The following is a 20,421-nucleotide window of genomic DNA, read 5'->3' as shown; positions in this document are numbered from 1 at the left end:
GTAGTCCACCTGTAGTAAATTCAATTGATTGGACATGATTTGGAAAGGCACTTGTCAATATAAGGTCCCAGACTTGACAGTGCATGTCAGAGCAAAAACCAAGCTATGAGGTCGAAATAATTATCTGTATAGCTCTGAGACAGGATTGTGTCAATGGTCTCACTGACAGAGCTCTAGATTTCCTCTGTGGAAATGGGAGAACCTTCCAGAAGCACAACCATCTCTGAAGCATTTCACCAATCCGGCATTTATGGTAGAGTGGCCAGATGGAAGCCACTCGCACAGCCCTCATTTGCATGGATTCACTGACTTCAAAGAGGATTGGATTGAAAACCCCCACTGTTTCTGCCACCACATAAGCGTTCACTGTACCACTGTATCACTTACTGTACACTATGAACCTGAAAGCGGCATTTCTCAACTGTGTGACTTGTCAACCCTATAGCTGATGGACAAACATCAGCAGGAACACCTTATCTCTGTAACCCCTGTATTGGCAACCTGACACACAGAAGAGAGAGGGTAACCTCTGCGACGAAGGCATAGCAAAGCATACAGTGGCACACTTTTAGTAAAGTTAAACAATCTTCATGGCTCTGTTAGTTGGGTCATTTCCAGGGGTATCCAAGTGTATTGCAGAGCACCTCACCTACACGCTCTACCAGACGTAGGAAGTGAAAGCTGCCTCTATGAACCTTAAACCGCCATCTTTCTTCTTTAGTTATTTCCCTTCTTGTCATCCTTTCTGTTTTTACACAACACCTTTCTCTCTCCATTTTGCTGTAGAAGAATCATCTATGCCCATTCTGAAGTCGTGGCATTGTCACTGTCTTGATCAGAGTGAGGAAGGATTTCTCACCGCACTTACTAATACCCCTAGGGTAGGAGAGGTGTTGCACGTACATTGCGGCCAACTTCCAGCCAAGACCCATGTGACTCCGTTTGTGCCATTTTTCTTTTCTCATACTTGAAATCGATACAATTTTTATTGGCAATCCCAGAGGCGTGCTTCATTTTCCCAACATTCATTTTAATTGGCTTTCTTCACCCTGTCCTCTTTAATTTTCACCATGATCATTTAAACCCATGCATGACCTACGACTAATCTCATTCAGCGTGTGGGATGGGCTTGATATGGAGTGTGCTGGGTGGGTTTGGGAGTGACTGCGAGTGTGTACGTGCTTGTCTTTGTCCTTTTTTTTGTCTGTGTTGTGATTATGGTTGTCGTCATTAAGTTGTCATGAAGGGTGTTTTGTGGCTCTAGTCATGTCCAAAGATTCAGTAAAAAAAATCCTATATGCATTTTTATTTAACTGAGGTAAGTTGTACGCACAAGTTAACCCACATCTGGGGTGTTTGTTGTCATTTTCCCCCCACATTTAATACTGTGCACGAACTGCATGTCTAGGGGCAGTTTTTCCACTTGTATAAAATGTATCTAATGAGGTGTGTAAGAAATGTAAATATGAGGGAACTCACACACTGCACTTCTACATTGCTACTGTATGTTTTTGTATACTGTAGTTTAGATTATGTTTTGTGTGATTTGTTTGTGCTCATGTTTGTTAATTGTGTGTGTGAGAGAGGGATTCTGCTGCAGACACATCTCCTTGGGTTGAGAAGGTGCTACAGCTAGACCCCACACCTGTTGACCCTCACTAACCTGTTGTTGTTGTCACCGTCCCATCCATCCCACCCGTAGGCCATGGAGCGCTGTGGCAACCGCATGTCTTCGCACACTGAGAACGCCAGTTTTTTGCAAACTTTAACAGGACGGTTACCCACCAAAAAGGTATCTGTCCCTGTCTACACCGGGGGAGGGGAGGAGCCATGCAGAATGCCCCCTCAACTTATTCGCCTGTCTGTCTTTGGATGTGTGCCTCTTGTTTGGATTGTGTATTTGGAGATTGTGGTCTTTTTGGATGTAGAGCGGGGATGGGCAACTTTGATGGGGTTGGGGACCACAAACAAATCTGAACTCCTAATGCGGGGCCACAGTGGCTTGCAGGTCTGCATACCTACATCCATACACACACATTTGTGGACCCCAGGAAGAGTAGCTGCTGCTTCTGCAAAAGATAATGGGGATCTAAATAAGCATGCGGCCCTAAGTGACATTTTGTTTGGGGGGGGGGGGTCCCCCCACCTTGCGAGCAAAACATTTTTGCTGCCCCCCTCTTGACAGTAGTTCATTTTCTGCAATTCTACACATTTTGCTATGTGGCAGTTTTAAATCGAGTTTGCTGTAAATCTACACATTATGTCATGGGCTGGAGAAACCATTTAGCAATTTTATGCAATTCTACTCATTTTTCATGGAGCGGCGATATAAATGAGTGGTTTTACAGCTAATTTCCTGCAATTCTACACATTTTGCCATAGGGAGGAGAGAATTGTTTGCCGTTTTTAATATGATATCTGATTTAGTGACTAACAAAATCCATGGGGGACCCCTGGTTGGTAATTCAACTGTGATTACCTCAGGTTTAGATAGCTAGTGAGACTAACTTAACGATCTAAAAAAAAAAAATGTTAGCTGACATGGGCTAATTGAGTGACTCGGTGACTGACATAACAGGGGAAAAATTGTGATGCTCAACCACATTTTGAAATTTCACCTTGTGTATTCCAACTCTAACCAGTAAGTCGAGGCCTCGACTGACAAAAGGGGTGTCGCTGGCCTGCAGTTGCCCTTCCCTAATGTAGAGTGTAGATGTCCCACCTCTTGGCTATGATTTGAACTGTGTGTGTGTGTGTGTGTGTGTGTGTGTGTGTGTGTGTGTGTGTGTGTGTGTGTGTGTGTGTGTGTGTGTGTGTGTGTGTGTGTGTGTGTGTGTGTAATGTACCACTAACTATAGCACCTTTACTCTTGTTCCGGGAAACGGCACACACTTTTATTTTTATATATTTAGATTTGAATGAAGGCTCCCTTTTCAGTCTTACCACCAGACACAGGTGCACAAAATTGATTATTTAGTTTTTGGGAGCAAATATTACATGATTCAGATAATCTCAAACTAAATTGATGTGTGTGTCCACTGTCTGGTCTGTGTGTCTCCATCTCTCTGTGTCTCAGTTGTTCCATGAGGAGCTGGCCCTACAGTGGGTGGTGAGCAGTGGCATCGTCAGGGAGGGAGCTCTACAACAGGCCTGGTTCTTCTTTGAGCTCATGGTCAGACTACACACAGCTGCATCTCTGGCGCCCTTTTCACACTACTAAGCTGTGCCGACCTGTACTGCTCTGGCCTGGTTGCATATCCAACATAATTGCTTGGTTAGTTTTAAAAACTGATTTTAAGAAGATAAATTGTACAACTACGTGGGGCTTCCAACTTGTGGTGGGCCCGTAGACTTAGACATCACTGTGTCTGTCCCATTATGGAGTCTATGAGAGCATGGGAAGCACCATTGAGGACATCTTCATTTTGAAGTAGTACATTTTTCTTCTACTACTTGAGTTGGCAAACAAACTGAAAATGTGTGTACTGCCACCTGTAGTGTGTTGTTTGAACAGGTATCATGCCAAGGTTGGCGATGTATTGTCACCTGCAGTTATGGAATGTTTTTTTTTTTTCCTTTATTTTACTAGGCAAGTCAGTTAAGAACAAATTCTTATTTGCAATGATGGTCTAGGAACAGTGGGTTAACTGCCTGTTCAGGGGCAGAACGACAGATTTGTACCTTGTCAGCTCGGGGAATTGAACTTGCAACCTTTCGGTTACAAGTTCAACGCTCTAACCACTAGGCTACCCTGCTGCCCCGCTCATTTACTCACGAGTGTAATTCATTGGCTGATCCCTCTTGATGACCTGGATGGAATTATGTGATCCTTCCTTAACCCATATGAAGTTTCAAAATGGTGAAAGTCCTCAATGGTGCTGCTCCTCAGGTGAAGAGCATCATCCACCACCTGTACTTCACCGAACGGCTGGAGTCGCCCAGAAAGAACCGTTTCCCTGAGCTCTTCTTGGATGACATCACAGCCCTGGTCAGCACCATTGCTGGGGACATTGTCTCACGCTTTCAGAAGGTAGGAGTGAAAATTTGAATAAAATTTGTCACCAGCATAGAACACACGGGACACTACAGATCAGGCTTACATCAACACAGCAGTTTCTAATGCCACTAACCACACAGATACTTCAAAAAGTTGATCTTTTATGGTTCTGAGTAAATCAGATCGAGCAGTGTTCTCGAGAATTTACCCTGACCTCTGACCCTGTGTTTATGTCCAATCAGGACCTGGAGTTGGTGGAGCGTCTGAACACCAGCCTGGCCTTCTTCCTGAATGACCTGCTGTCTGTCATGGATCGAGGCTTTGTCTTCTCCCTCATCAAGACATACTGGAAACAGGTACTGGGAGAGGGAACCTACCCACTTAGCACCCCAACATCACCTCAATGGCAACATCCTTGTAGAATCTGCTTTCATTTAAAAGGCTTGGTGATGAAACCACTATGATCGATTACAGAGTGACTTTGTGCACAGGATTTCGAAGTAATGCTACAGTAGCTATCCTGCCAATTATCAATCCTGCTATCCTGCCCAAATGATTACCGCTCTGTAGCCCTCACATCGGTATCCATGAAGTGCTTTGAAAGGCTGGACATGGCTCACAACAACACCATCATCCCAGAAAACCTAGACCCACTCCTATTCGCGTACCTGTTCCAACAGATCCACAGATGACGTAGTCTCAATCACACTCCACACTGCCCTTTCCCACCTGGACAAAAGGAACACCTATGTGAGTATGCTGTTCATTGACTACAGATCAGCGTTCAACACCATAGTGCCCTCAAAGCTCATCACTAAGCTAAGGCCAATGCCACTAAACACCTCCCTCTACAACTGGATCCTGGACTTCCTGACGGGCCGCCCCCAGGTGGTAAGGCTAGGTAAGAACACATCTGCCACGCTGATCCTCAACATGGGTGCCCCTCAGGGGTGCGTGCTTAGTCCCCTCCTGTACTCCCTGTTCACCCACGACTGCGTGGCCAGGCACGACTCCAACACCATTACGTTTGCTGACGACACAGCAGAGGTAGGCCTGATCACCGACAACAGTGAGACAGCCTATAGGGAGGAGGTCAGAGACCAGGCCAGGACAACATCCTCTCCCTCAATGTGAGCAAGACGAAGGAGCTGATCGTGGACTGCAGGAAAAGGCGGACTGAACAAGCCCCCATCAATATTGACTGGGCTGTAATGGAGCGGATCGAGAGTTTCATGTTCCTTGGTGTCCAAATCACCAACAAACTATCTTGGTCCAAACACACCAAGACAGTCGTGAACAGGGCACGACAACACATTTTCCCCCTCAGGAGACTGAAAAGATTTGGCATGGGTCCCCAGATCCTCAAAGTTATTCAGCTGAACCATCGAGAGCATCCTGACCGGTTGCATCACCGCCTGGTATTGCAATTGCTCGGCATCTGAACGTAAGACGCTACAGAGGGTAGTGCGTACGGCCCAGTCCATCAGGGGCCAAGCTTCCTGCCATCCAGGACCTATATACTAGGCGGTGTCAGAGGAAGGCCTAAAAAGTTGATAAAGACTCCAGTCACCCAAGTCATAGACTGACCTCTCTGCTACCACACGGCAAGTGGTACCGGATCGCCAAGTCTAGGTCCCAAAGGCTCCATAACAGCTTCTACCCCCAAACCATACGACTGCTGAACAATTGATCAAATTGCCACCTGGACTATTTACATTGAAACACCTTTGTTTTTACACTGCTGCTACTCGTTGTTTATTAACTATGCATAGTCACTTTACCCCTACCTACATGTACAAAATAATTTGACTAACCTGTACCACCACACATTAACTCGTTACCGGTACCTCCTGTATATAGCCTCGTTATTTTATTGGTTTACTTTTTAACTCTTTCTTGAATTGCATTGTTGGTTAATGGCTTAAGCATTTCACGGTAAGGTCTACTACACCTGTTGTATTCGGAGCACGTGACAAATGAGATTTGATTTGAATTACAGTATTGGATATCACTTCACTGACTTGGAGTAAAGGGCCTCAACAGTGCTTCTCCATCAAACCCCGTTTTGGGCAGTTGTCTAGATATCATTCCATGTCTTTCCCCAGGTGTCCACTAAGCTGTACATACTGCAGAACCCGACTCTGGAGTCCCTGAGACTCGACTTCCTGAGGATCGTCTGTAGCCACGAGCACTACGTCACACTTAACCTGCCCTGCAGCCTCCTCACCCCTCGCCTTCACCCAGCGTGTCATCCGCAACCTCACAGGTCAGCTATACACCGTACATACATACACACAGGGCACACACATACAGCTGAAGTCGGAAGTTTACATACAGCTTAGCCAAATAGATTTAAACTCAGTTCTTCACAATTCCTGACATTTAATCCTAATAAAAATTCCCTGTTATGTCCGTTAGGATCACCACTTTATTTTAAGAATGTGAAATGCCAGAAAAATATTGGAGTGATTTATTTCAGCTTTTATTTCTTTCATCACATTCCCAGTGGTTCAGAAGTTTACATACGCTCAATTAGTATTTGGTAGCATTGCCTGTAAATTGTTTATAACTTGGGTCAAAGTTTTCGGGTAGCCTTCCACAAGCTTTCCACAATAAGTTGGGTGAATGTTGGCCCATTCCTCCTGACAGAGCTGGTGTAACTGAGTCAGGTTTGTAGGCCTCCTTGTGCACGACAACGCTTTTTCAGTTCTGCCACACACATTTTCTATAGGATTGGTCAGGGCTTTGTGATGGCCACTCCAATACCTTGACTTTGTGGTCCTTAAGCCATTTTGCCACAACTTTGGAAGTATGTTTGGGGTCATTGTCCATTTGGAAGACCCATTTGTGACCAAGCTTTAACTTCCTGACTGATGTCTTCATATGTTGCTTCAATATATCCACATAATTTTCCCTCATGTTGCCACCTATTTTGTGAAGTGCACCAGTCCCTCCTGCAGCAAAGCACCCCCACAACATGATGCTGCCACCCCCACAACATGATGCTGCCACCCCCGTGCTTCACGGTTGGGATGACGTTCTTCGGCCTGCAAGCCTCCCCCTTTTTCCCCCAAACATAACGATGGTCATTATGGCCAAACAGTTCTAGTTTTGTTACACCAGGCCAGAGGACTTTTCTCCAAAAAGTACGATCTTTGTCCACATGTGCAGTTGCAAACTGTAATCTGGCTTTTTTATGGTGGTTTTTGAGCAGTGTCTTCTTCCTTGCTGAGCGGCCTTTCAAGTTATGTTGATATAGGACTCGTGGATATCGATACTTTTGTACCTGTTTCCTCCAGCATCTTCACAAGGTCCTTTGCTGTTGTTCTGGGATTGATTTTCACTTTTCACAGCAAAGTACGTTCATCTCTAGGAGACAGAATGTGTGGTCCCATGGTGTTTATACTTGCGTACTATTGTTTGTACAGATGAACTTGGTTCCTTCAGGCATTTGGAAAGTGCTCCGAAGGATGAACCAGACTTGTGGATGTCTAAAAAAACAACAAATCTAAGATCTTGGCTGCTTTCTTTAGATTTCCCATGATGTCAAGCAAAGAGGCACATGAGTTTTAAGGTAGGCTTTGAAATACATCCACAGGTACACCTCCAATTGACTCAAATGATGTCAATTAGCCTATCAGAAGCTTGTGAAGCCATGACATAATTTTCTGGAATATTCCAAGCTGTTTAAAGGCACAGTCGACTTAGTGTATGTAAACTTCTGACCCACTGGAATTGTGATACAGTGAGTTATAAGTAAAATAATCTGTCTGTAAATGACTGGTGTCATGCACAAAGTAGATCTCCTAACTAACTTGCCAAAACTATAGTTTGTTAACAAGAAATGTGTGGAGTGGTTGAAAAACAAGTTTTAATGACTCCAACCTAAGTGTATGTAAATTTCAACTGTATATACGCACCAGATATACGCACGCACACACGTCCTGGAGTAGTAAGTGGTTGTGTGGACAATTTCTCTAAATCATCCCCTGCTTCTGTTTCTCACTCTCTCCATACCTCTCTCCATCTCCACAGAGTTCTGGCTTCTCTACCCATGCCCAGGACCAGAAGATTGCCAACATGTTTGAGTTGTCTGTCCCCTTCAGAGAGCAGCACTACCTGGCTGGTCTGGCGCTGACTGAACTGGCTGTTATCCTGGACCCAGAGGGCGAAGCGTCAGTAATCGTAAACGGTGTTACTGTCTGTATGTTTGTGTGTGATAGGGAGACCGAGAGGTTATGTCATTTGGCTCCTTTGTCGCTCTCTGTCATTCTCGAGGCAGGCTCCTAGGTGGTTAGTACATTGTTACTGTGTGTGAGGGTTACTGTGGTCACATGGACCTCATGTTTCTCTTGTCATTCTGTACTGTCTGAAGGTCTAGGGGGAGGGAGGGGTACTGTGGTCACATGGACCTCATGTTTCTCTCGTTATTCTGTACTGTCTGAAGGTCTGGGGAGGGGGGGTACTGTGGTCACATGGACCTCATGTTTCTCTTGTCATTCTGTACTGTCTGAAGGTCTGGGGAGGGAGGGGTACTGTGGTCACATGGACCTCATGTTTCTCTCGTCATTCTGTACTGTCTGAAGGTCTGGGGAGGGGGGGGGGTACTGTGGTCACATGGACCTCATGTTTCTCTCGTCATTCTGTACTGTCTGAAGGTCTGGGGAGGGGGGGTACTGTGGTCACTTGGACCTAAATATATCCCATTTAGCAGACGCTTTTGTCCAAAGCGACTTACAAGTCGGCTGGGGCCACTACTTTTACATATGGGTGGCCCCAGCGGGAATCGAACCCACGACGCTTGGCGTTGCAAGCGCCATGCTCTACCGACTGAGCCACACAGGACCTCATGTTTCTCTCGTTATTCTGTACTGTCTGAAGGTCTGGGGAGGGGGGGTACTGTGGTCACATGGACCTCATGTTTCTCTCGTTATTCTGTACTGTCTGAAGGTCTAGGGGGAGGGAGGGGTACTGTGGTCACTTGGACCTCATGTTTCTCTCGTCATTCTGTACTGTCGGAAGGTCTAGGGGGAGGGAGGGGTACTGTGGTCACTTGGACCTCATGTTTCTCTCGTTATTCTGTACTGTCTGAAGGTCTAGGGGGAGGGAGGGTTACTGTGGTCACTTGGACCTCATGTTTCTCTCGTTATTCTGTACTGTCTGAAGGTCTAGGGGGAGGGAGGGGTACTGTGGTCACTTGGACCTCATGTTTCTCTCGTCATTCTGTACTGTCTGAAGGTCTAGGGGGGTACTGTGGTCACTTGGACCTCATGTGTCTCTCGGTCATTCTGTACTGTCTGAAGGTCTGGGGAGGGGGGGGTACTGTGGTCACATGGACCTCATGTTTCTCTTGTCATTCTGTACTGTCTGAAGGTCTGGGGAGGGAGGGGTACTGTGGTCACTTGGACCTCATGTTTCTCTCGTTATTCTGTACTGTCTGAAGGTCTAGGGGGAGGGAGGGTTACTGTGGTCACTTGGACCTCATGTTTCTCTCGTTATTCTGTACTGTCTGAAGGTCTAGGGGGAGGGAGGGGTACTGTGGTCACTTGGACCTCATGTTTCTCTCGTCATTCTGTACTGTCTGAAGGTCTAGGGGGGTACTGTGGTCACTTGGACCTCATGTGTCTCTCGGTCATTCTGTACTGTCTGAAGGTCTGGGGAGGGGGGGGTACTGTGGTCACATGGACCTCATGTTTCTCTCGTTATTCTGTACTGTCTGAAGGTCTGGGGAGGGAGGGGTACTGTGGTCACATGGACCTCATGTTTCTCTCGTCATTCTGTACTGTCTGAAGGTCTAGCGGGGTACTGTGGTCACATGGACCTCATGTTTCTCTTGTCATTCTGTACTGTCTGAAGGTCTGGGGAGGGAGGGGTACTGTGGTCACATGGACCTCATGTTTCTCTCGTCATTCTGTACTGTCTGAAGGTCTAGCGGGGTACTGTGGTCACATGGACCTCATGTTTCTCTTGTCATTCTGTACTGTCTGAAGGTCTAGGGGGAGGGAGGGGTACTATGGTCACTTGGACCTCATGTTTCTCTCTCGTCATTCTGTACTGTCTGAAGGTCTAGCGGGGTACTGTGGTCACATGGAGCTCATGTTTCTCTCGTCATTCTGTACTGTCTGAAGGTCTAGGGGGGGTACTGTGTGTGATGTGCTATTGAGAAAGTGTCTCTCCTTTGACCTATACTGTGTCTTTGTCATTCTCGACCCTCTCAAGGCCAAGTGGCAGTACAATATGTGAGTGAGTGACTGTTAATAAGTGGGGTTATCGTTCATCTGACGTATACAATGAGTGTTCAAAATATTAACAACACTTTCCTAATATTGAGCTGCACCGCCCTCTTTGCCCTCAGAACATGGACTCTACAGGTTGTCGAAAGCATTCCACAAGGAGGCTGGCCTTATGTTGACTCCAATGCTTCCCAAAGTTGTCAAGTTGGCTGGATGTCTTTTGGGTGGTGGACCATTCTTGATACACACGGAAAACTGTTGAGCGTGAAAAACCCAGCAGCATTGCAGTTCTTGGCACAAACCTACAAAAGTTACGATGTGAACATGTGCCCCATATAGTGTCAGTTTAAATGCCCAGCTAATGATGGTATTGGACCTTTTCCCATATAGCCTATGCATGGTCCATATTATCAGGTATGTTATTAGCAGGAAGCGTTATCACTTGAAGCCCAACTGATGCAGCATAGTGGCTATAAATAAATAGGCTGAAGCATGGGGTAGCCTATCTGCATTTACCCTACTGAGCTTATCATTAGCTAGATCCCAAATGTGATATTTTAAGTTAGCTTCCTATTGATGCATTTTATGTCCCAAAAGACTTGCATAAACACATTAAATGTAATGTAGGCCTACCTGGGGTAAACCTCCCCTGGGGTATCACTGTGTGTACTTCTTACCGAAACCACCATGTCACCACACCATGTCACCCCCAAACCACATGTAATTAGGGGTGAAATGACTATGCATAGATAGTAAACAACGAGTAGCAGCAGTGTACAAAACAAATGTGGGGAGAAGGTGGTGTCAATGTAAATAGTCTGGTGGCCATTTCATTAATTGTTTAGCAGTCTTATGGCTTGGGGTTAGAAGCTGTTAAGGAGCCTTTTGGTCCTAGACTTGGCGCTCTGGGACCACTTGCTGTGCGGTAGCAGGGAAAGCAGTCTATGACTTTGGTGACTGGAGTCTCTGACAATTTTATGGGCTTTCCTCTGACACCGCCTAGTATATAGGTCCTGGATGGCAGGAAGCTTGGCTCCACTGATGTACTGGGCCGGACGCACTACTCTCTGTAGCGCCTTACTGTCAGATGCCGAGCAGTTGCCATACCAGGCAGTGATGCAACCGGTCAGGATGCTCTCGATGGTGCAGCTGTAGAACTTCTTGAGCACCTAGGGACCCATGCCAAATCTTTTCAGTCTCCTGAGGGGAAAAATGTTTTGTTGTACCCTCTTCATGACTGTCTTGGTGTGTTTGTTTATTTAACCTATTTAACTGATGCGGACACCAAGGAACTTTAAACTCTCGACCCGGTCCATTACAGCCCCGTCAATGTTAATGGGGGCCTGTTCGGCCTCCCTTTTCCTGCGGTCCATAATCAGCTCCTTTGTCTTGCTCACATTGAGGGAGAGGTTGGTGCCCTGGCACCACACTGCCAGTTCTCTGACCTCTTCTCTATAGGCTGTCCCATTGTTGTTGGTGATCAGGCCTACCACTGTTGTGTCGTCAGCAAACGTAATAATGGTGTTGGAGTCGTGTTTGGCCATGCAGTCATGGGTGAACAGGGAATGTTTATCCTAAAAGTGCATCAACAACGTCGTCCCCACAGTGGAGTACAGGAGGGGACTAAGTACACACCCCTGAGGGGCCCCAGTGTTGAGGATCAGCGTGGCTGACATGTTGTTGCCTACCCTTACCACCTGGGGGAGGCCCGTTTTTTGAAGTCCAGAATCCAGTTTCAGAGGGAGGTGTTTAGTCCTATGGTCCTTAGCTAGTGATGAGCTTTGTGGGCACTATGGTGTTGAACACTGAGCTGTAGTCAATGAACAGCATTCTCACATAAGTGTTCCTTTTGTCCATGTGGGAAAGGGCAGTGTGGAGTGCGATTGGTGGATCTGTTGAGGCGGTATGCATATTGGAGTGGGTCTAGGGTATCCTGGATTATGCTGTTGATGTGAGGCATGTCCAGCCTTTCAAAGCACTTCATGGCTACCGACGTGAGTGCCACGGGGTGGTTATCATTTAGGCAGGTTACCTTCGCTTTCTTGGGCACAGGGACTATGGTGGTCTGCTTGAAACATGTAGGTATTACAGACTCGTTCAGGGAGAGGTTGAAAATGTCAGTGGAGACACTTGCCAGTTGGTCTGCGCATGCTTTGAGTACACATCCTGGTATTCCATCTGGCCCCGCGGCTTTGTGAATGTTGACCTGTTTAAATGTCTCACTCACATCGGCTACTGAGAGCGTTATGACAGTCTTCCATAACAACTGGTGCTCTCGTGCATGCTTCAGTGTTGCTTGTCTTCAAGCAAGCATTAAAGACATTTAGCTCATCTGGTAGGCTCATGTCACTGGGCAGCTTGCGTCTGGGTTTCCCTTTGTAGTCCGTAATAGTTTTCAAGCCCTGCCACATCCGACGAGCGTCAGAGCCGGTCTAGTATGATTCAATCTTTATCTGCTTTGCTTGTTTGATAGTTCTTATGAGGGCATAGAAGGATTTCATATAAGCGTCCAGATTAATGTCCCACTCCTTGAAAGCGGCAGCTCTAGCCTTTAGCTCGATGCGGATGTTGACTGTAATCCAGGACTTCTGGTTGGGATATGTACGTACGGTCACTGACGTCGTCGATGCACTTATTGATGAAGTCGATGACTGAGATGGTATACTCCTCGATGAATTGGGACATGCTTAACACCCTGGCCATCCTACAATCAAGGAACCTACCAGGTACAACCCTAAATCTGTAACCATGGGCACCCTCTTAGATATCATCCTGACCAACTTGCCCTCTAAATACACCTCTGCTGTCTTCAACCAGGATCTCAGCGATCACTGCCTCATTGCCTGCGTGCGTAATGGGTCCGCGGTCAAACGACCACCCCTCATCACTGGCAAACACTCCCTAAAACACTTCAGCGAGCAGGACTTTCTAACCGACATGGCCTGGGTATCCTGGAAGGATATTGACCTCATCCTGTCAGTAGAGAATGCCTGGTTGCTCTTCAAAAGTGCTTTCCTCTCCATCTTAATCAAGCATGCCCCATTCAAAAAATGTAGAACTAAGAACAGATATAGCCCCTGTTTCACCCCAGACTGCCCTTGACCAGCACAATAACATCCTGTGGTGTTCTGCATTAGCATCGAATAGCCCCAACTTGCAACTCTTCAGAGAAGTCAGGAACCAATATTCTCAGTCAGTTAGGAAGGAGGAGGTGAGGGATCTCGGGTGGCGGTGTCAGGAAAATAAACTCACTCAACGTCAACAAATCAAAGGAGATGATCGTGGACTTCAAGAAACAGCAGAGGGAGCACCCCTTCATCCACATTGACGGGACAGCAGTGGAGAAGGTGGAAAGTTTGAAGTTCCAAGGTGTATACATCACGGACAAACTGAAATGGTCCACCTTTCACATACAGCGTGGTGAAGAAGGCGCAATAGCGACTCTTCAACCTCAGGAGGCTGAAGAAATTTGGCTTGTCACCTAAAACACTCACAAACCTTTACAGATGCACAATCGATAGCATCCTGTCAACCTGTATCACCGCCTGGTACGGCAACTGCACCGCCCTTAGCCGGAAGACTCTCCAGAGGGTAGTGCGGTCTGCGCAATGCATCACTGGGGGAAAATTACCTGCCCACTTAAATAAATGGACTTAATAAAGGTATCACTAGTCACTTTAAATAACGGCACTTTAATGTTTATATTCTACATTACTCATCTCATATGTATATTCTGTATTCTATTCCATCTACTGCATCTTGCCTATGACGCACAGCCATCTCTCATCCATATATTTATATGTACATATTCTTATTCATCCCTTTACATTTGTGTGTAGAAGGTTGTTTTTGTGAATTTGTTAAGATAACTTGTTAGATAGCATTTCGCAACACTTGCATTAACACTTGATTTGATACCTCACGCTGTCTTTTGTTTTTGATCAAAAATGACAAAACAATTGTTTAAAATTAGCATCAGCTAGAAACGCTATAATGCAATGCGTCAGGAAATTGTTTGGTCAATGTGTTTGGACTTGTCCCTGTCCAAATACACCAAGAAAACAACAACCTCTGCCTTTCTCCCTCCCTAACCTATAGGATGTTTGGCTTACATAAGAAGGTGATCAGTGTGGTCCATAACCTGCTGTCCAGCCATGACTCTGACCCCCGCTACGCTGACCCTGAGGTCAAGGCCCGTGTCGCCATGCTCTACCTGCCACTCATCGGCATCATCATGGAAACGCTGCCCCAGCTGCACGACTTCACGGGTGGGTCTAAATTCTACATTTAGCCTACCGTGTCCCAAACTTTCAGGAGTATTCTGAGTCTGTAGATATGTGGAGTTTATCCATACTTGAATGGCTGTGTGATTAGATTAAAGGACTATCAGGTGGCTTTAAAAGTCTTTGGGCATCCCACTGGTTCTGGTGCTGCTCAGGAAAAGCACATTAAACAATGTCTGCAACTCTGATGTGTGCTACTCCTGACTAATTTTGTTTTGTTTTGTGCTTGTTTATCCTGATTGTTTTCTTCCCCCCCCCTAATTTCTGTAGATTCTCATATCCAGTGGGGCCGCCCTGGGGGAGCTCAGGAGTCCGCAGATGGGGCCGGGGGGGATGAGTCTGTAGAGGACGGCAACCGCATGATCAGTCAGAATGTTGCCATGGCGATAGCGGGGACCTCATCTCCAATGTCCCGTCCCAGCAGCTTCCTGCTCAACCCACAGGCAACTACAATTCCTGTTCTCTCTTTCTCTATCCCTTCCTCACTTATTCCCTCTGTCTTTTTTTCCAGAGTCTCTTTCTCTCCTTCTGTTAAGTTCCCCCTTTCTACCTCTTTACTTTCATAACTCTCTGTTTTGCTCACATTTTTTCCCTTGGTCTCTTCCCATCTCCCTCTCTCCAGGCCAGTCGTCCGCACGCCACCTTCTCAGCAGAGTCCAGTCGCAGTCTATTGATCTGTCTGCTGTGGGTTCTGAAGAATGCAGATGAGTGTGTACTACAGAAGTGGTTCACTGACCTGTCTGTCTCCCAGCTCAACCGTCTGCTGGACATGCTCTACCTCTGTGTCTCCTGCTTCGAGTACAAGGTAACGTGACACCTGGAGCACAGAAAAAGCATGCGCGTGTTGTAGATCTATTGTAGTAATGCCTCAATTTTGTAGAACCACGTCAAGTGTATTGCCTCACTTGACAGTCCATTATTTCGTGCCTGGATAAGACTGGGTGGAAATAATGTCAATATGGGACTTGTTTTACTGTGGATATAGATACTTTTGTATCTGTTTCCTCCAGCATCGTCCTTTTGCTATTGTTCTGGGATTGATTTGCCTTTATCGCACCAAAGTATGTTAATCTCTAGGAGACAGAATGCGTCTCCTTCCTGAGCGGTATGGCTGCTGCGTGGTCCCATGGTGTTTATACTTGCGTACTATTGTTTGTACAGATGAACGTGGTACCTTCAGGCATTTGGAAATTGTTCCCAAGGATAAACCAGACTTGTGGAGGTCTACAATTTTTTGATTTTCCCATGATGTTAAGCAGAGGCACTGAGTTTGAAGGTAGGACTTGAAATACATCCACAGGTACACCTCCAATTGACTCAAATGATGTCAATTAGCCTGTCAGAAGCTTCTATGAGCTTCTAGCCATGACATAATTTTCTGGAATTTTCCAAGCTGTAGGGCTGAGATCCCTCTAACTGGATTGATATGACAACAGCCAGTGACAGTGCAGGGCGCCAAATTCAAAACAACAGAAATCTCATAATTAAATTTCCTCAGACATACAATTATTTCACACCAATGTAAAGATGCACTTCTTGTTAAACCCATCACAGTGTCCGATTTCAAATAGGCTTTACGGCGAAAGCACCACAAATGATTGTTAGGTCAGAGCCAAGTCACAGAAAAACCCAGCCATTTTTTTCCAGCCAAAGAGAGGAGTCACAAAAATCAGAAATAGAGAGAGAATTAATCACTAACCTTTGATCTTCATCAGATGACACTCATAGGACTTCATGGTACACAATACACATGTTTTGTTCGATAAAGTTCATATTTATATAAATGTACAGTAGTTCCAAAAACATCTGGTGATTTTGCAGAGAGCCACATCAATTTACAGAAATACTCATCATAAATGTTGATGAAAATACAATTGTTATACATGGACCTTTAGATACACTTCTCCTTAATCCAACCGCTGTGTCAGATTTCAAAAAAGCTTTAGGGTAAAAGCAAACCATGCAATAATCTGAGTACGGAGCTCAGAGACCAAACAAGCCAAAAAGATATCCGCCATATTGTGCAGTCAACAGAAGTCAGAAATAACATTATGAATATTCACTTACCTTTGATGGTCTTCATCAGAATGCACTCCCAGGAATCCCATTTCCACAATAAATGTTTTTTTGTTCGATAATGTCCATCATTTATATCCAAATAGCTCCTTTTGTTAGTGCGTTTGGTAATCAATTCCAAACTCACGAAGCGCGTTCACTAGGAGCAGACGAAATGTCAAAAAGTTCTGTTACAGTCCGTAGAAACGAAGTATATAATCAATCTCTAGGATGTTTTTAATATAAATCTTCAATAATGTTCCAACCGGAGAATACCTTTGTTTGTAGAAAAACATTGGAACAGAGCTCACTCTCACGTGAACGAGCGTCACGAGCTCAAGGCATTCTGGCAGACCTCTGACTCATTCCCCTCTCTTTCGCCCCCACCTCACAGTAGAAGCATCAAACAAGGTTCTAAAGACTGTTGACATCTAGTGGACGCCTTAGGAACTGCAACATGACCAATATCCCACTGTATCTTCAATAGGGAATGAGTTGGAAAAACGACCAACCTCAGATATCCCACTTCCTGGTTGGATTTTTTTCTCAGGTTTTTGCCTGCCATATGAGTTCTGTTATACTCACAGACATCATTCAACCAGTTTTAGAAACGTCAGAGTGCGTTCTATCCAAATATACTAATACTATGCATATATTAGCAACTGGGACTGAGGAGCAGGCAGTTTACTCTGGCACCTTATTCATCCAAGCTACTCAATACTGCACCCAGCCATAAGAAGTTACAGACACAGTCAACTTAGTGTATGTAAACTTCTGACCCACTGGAATTGTGATACAGTGAAATAATCTGTCTGTAAACAATTGTTGGAAAAATTACTTGTGTCATGCACAAAGTAGATGTCCTAACCGACTTACCGAAACTATAGTTTGTTAACAAGAAATGTGTGTAGTGGTTTAAAAACGAGTTTAAATGTCTCCAACCTTAGTGTATGTAAACTTCCGACTTCAACTGTATGTGTGTCTTTCGGAGAGGTTAGGTTACAAGTGGAAGTATCAGTTGGACCTTGTGTGCAGTTGACTAATAAAGTCATCTTACTCTGAGAGCTTTCCTACTCTCTTCGGCTCACCTTACTCTTATATAATCCATCTCTATTCCATTTTACCTCTCTTGCTGTGGTGGTGTGGCGCAGTAACCCTGTGTAACATCTCTCCATCCTCATCGTGGAAAAAGGCCCATGTTGTTTTCACCACCATGCAGGGGAAGAAGGCCTTTGAGCGCATGAACAGCCTGACCTTCAAGAAGTCCAAGGACATGAAGGCCAAGCTGGAGGAGGCCATACTGGGGAGCATCGGGGCACGGCAGGAGATGGTCCGCCGCAGCAGGGGACAACTGGGTACACACGGAACACACACACGCACACACATTGGGAAAAGTGATCTGAAAATGACCATTCCATCTCTCTCGCCTTCACCTTCTCTTTCCCTTTTGCCCCACATCTCCTCACCCTCTCTACCCCTTTGCTTAATTTTCCCTTCTCTCCTCCTCTTATGTCCCCCCCCCATAGAGAGGAGTCTGTCAGGCAGTGCCTTCGGCAGCCAGGAAAACCTGCGCTGGAGAAAAGACATGACACACTGGCGCCAGCACAGCGAGAGGATGGACAAGTATGCTTACGCCTTTTACACACACACACATACACACAGAGAACGAGATAGAGAGAGATGCATGCACACATCGCCATCTCACAATCCACTCGGGCCCTATAGTGGGCTTCTTAAAAGAGACAAGAATCTAGTTTGAACTGAACAAGCCCACACCGAGCGATATGGGTTGGATTCCTGATGCTACAACAGCAGAATACACGCTGATAGACCCTATCCTATTGTTTTTAGATGCTCCGTGTTTAAAACGCCTGTAAGGCACATGTGTCTTTTCCTCTGTCCCATTTAATCTGTTAACTCATTCCTCCGAATGTTCTCTCGTGTCTCACTGTGCCTCTGTATAGGACCCACAGATCACTCAGGTATTGTATTGAATGGTCCCCCTGGAGTCAGTGTGCTGCAGTGCTCTGAGTTTCTCATGCTGCTTTGGTGACCTGACTCATTACCTCCGAACCCTGACCTCTGACCCCCTAACCTCTCCTGTAACGGTGCTTGTGGTTTGTGTCTGTTTGGTGCCTGCAGTGGGACTGCTGGTCCTTTAACCAGTGTGCAGTGCTCATTTGGCTTCTGACGTGTGTCTATTCCCTATTCTGGGTTTAGATGGGTGAAATCGATGTGATTCTGTCGCAAATGGTAGGCTCTCAATTGGTTGATTCAGCATGTGTGACAATTTGCACAGTAGAAAATGTAGATGATTGTACAGCATGTGTCCTTGCCAATTAGACCTGTTTGTAATACTGAATGTCCGTTAATCAACAACAAAACAAATGGAAAAGCACTTTCATAGAAATCACATCTTCTATAGGTGTGGCCTCTCTACCCCTACCACTCTCCATCCAACCACTGCCCCCCTAACCTTCCTCCTGTCTTACCTCTGTGCGCGAACATTGCGAAATAAATGTACACATACATGTTATTCAATCATTGCAACCACATTGCTCGCAAGCATCTACATGGCCAAGCGCTAAAATAGAAATGGGTATATTTGTGACGCTTAACGTGCTTCAAGTCCGGCCTCTAGCATCTCCTCATTGGCTTTTAGGACCATATACCCACATGCCATCTCCTCATTGTTTTTTAGGAGCGTATACCCACGTGGGTGATTGAAAGATGAACTGAGGTCAGCACTCCAGTCAGTTGCAGTAATGTACTGTAAAGTTGGTTGCCAACCTTCATATAAAGTCCAAAGAAAAAAAAACGCCTGAAGAAATGAGGAGAGATGATGAGAACCTAATTTGGTTTACCGTTTTATCTGTGAATTAATTGTCGGAGTAGTGGACCTTGAGCATTTCAGGTAAAATAACAACCCAGTGTTTTAATCTCAGGACAAATGAGCTAGCAAATGTTTAATGCTTTTAGACCTGTTCCCAAATTAATATAATTGGTTTGTTTTGATATTTCAACCTGCGTGTCCTGATTACTTCTGGTGTGGGTGAACAAAATCAACGTGTGCGCGTTGACGCACGTACGCGTCCGGTTTGGTCAGCATGTAACTAACCCCCCCCCCAAGGGTTGGAAGTGCGTTTGGGTCCCTGGTTACCTGCACTCCTCTCAGCGTGTAGCTACCGTGTGCTCTGGACTCTGTGGTGTACTGTGTCGTGCAGGTTTAGAGACAGCATCCTACTACACAGCCCAGGGAGTCCAACCCAAACCCAGGAGCCTTTAGTAGTTAGGTGTGTGACTCGTCAACTGTAACAAAGCATGTCATAACCCCCCACCACCATCATCCTATTCTTCAACCCCTCCATACACCAAACCCCTTACAGTGCATTGCACATGGAAGAACTCCTGTCTGTGTGCGATGGCTCAAATGTGACTGACATGCATGATGAGTGCTGTGGCGTTCAAGGGGACCCCATGAATATGGAGCTCGCCAGCGGCCATTTTGGAGAGTGTCTGACCTTCTGTCACGTCCTGTTTCCTGTGACAGGACCCGAGCGGAGCTGGAGCATGAAGCACTTATTGACGGTAACCTGGCAACGGAGGCCAACCTGATCATTCTGGACACTCTGGAGATCATCGTCCAGGTACAGAGGAAGGACGTGTCCACCAGCAGCACTGCAGATATTGCGACGAGAGAGATGCAAGACTTTGCCAGACTCTCACACAGTCGCTAACAGTATCGGCGCATGTGTACGTGCACAGGTTCGCAGTCAGGTTGAAAGATGGACACATTCGCAAACCAAATTTCCCTCTGGAGACAATACAAATATATTAATTGATTGTGGCATGT

At 45.8% G+C, this 20,421-nt stretch overlaps 1 protein-coding gene across 1 annotated transcript in view; it reads left to right on the top strand.

The window, feature by feature from the left end:
* LOC135556846 (dedicator of cytokinesis protein 7-like) overlaps positions 1-20,421 on the top strand; it is an 87,549-nt gene that overhangs the window by 55,416 nt on the left and 11,712 nt on the right. Inside the window, 14 exon segments of the mRNA XM_064990277.1 lie at positions 3,077-3,217; positions 3,890-4,030; positions 4,240-4,353; positions 6,103-6,226; positions 6,229-6,263; positions 8,033-8,172; positions 14,329-14,498; positions 14,784-14,956; positions 15,136-15,318; positions 17,761-17,929; positions 18,092-18,191; positions 18,533-18,550; positions 19,793-19,861; positions 20,119-20,215. Coding sequence (XP_064846349.1) covers positions 3,077-3,217; positions 3,890-4,030; positions 4,240-4,353; positions 6,103-6,226; positions 6,229-6,263; positions 8,033-8,172; positions 14,329-14,498; positions 14,784-14,956; positions 15,136-15,318; positions 17,761-17,929; positions 18,092-18,191; positions 18,533-18,550; positions 19,793-19,861; positions 20,119-20,215 — 1,674 coding nt within the window.

The sequence above is a fragment of the Oncorhynchus masou genome, chromosome 15 (assembly GCF_036934945.1).
Source record: "Oncorhynchus masou masou isolate Uvic2021 chromosome 15, UVic_Omas_1.1, whole genome shotgun sequence".
In the NCBI taxonomy this organism is placed as follows: domain Eukaryota; kingdom Metazoa; phylum Chordata; class Actinopteri; order Salmoniformes; family Salmonidae; genus Oncorhynchus; species Oncorhynchus masou.
This window is presented reverse-complemented; position numbering and strand designations above follow the sequence as displayed.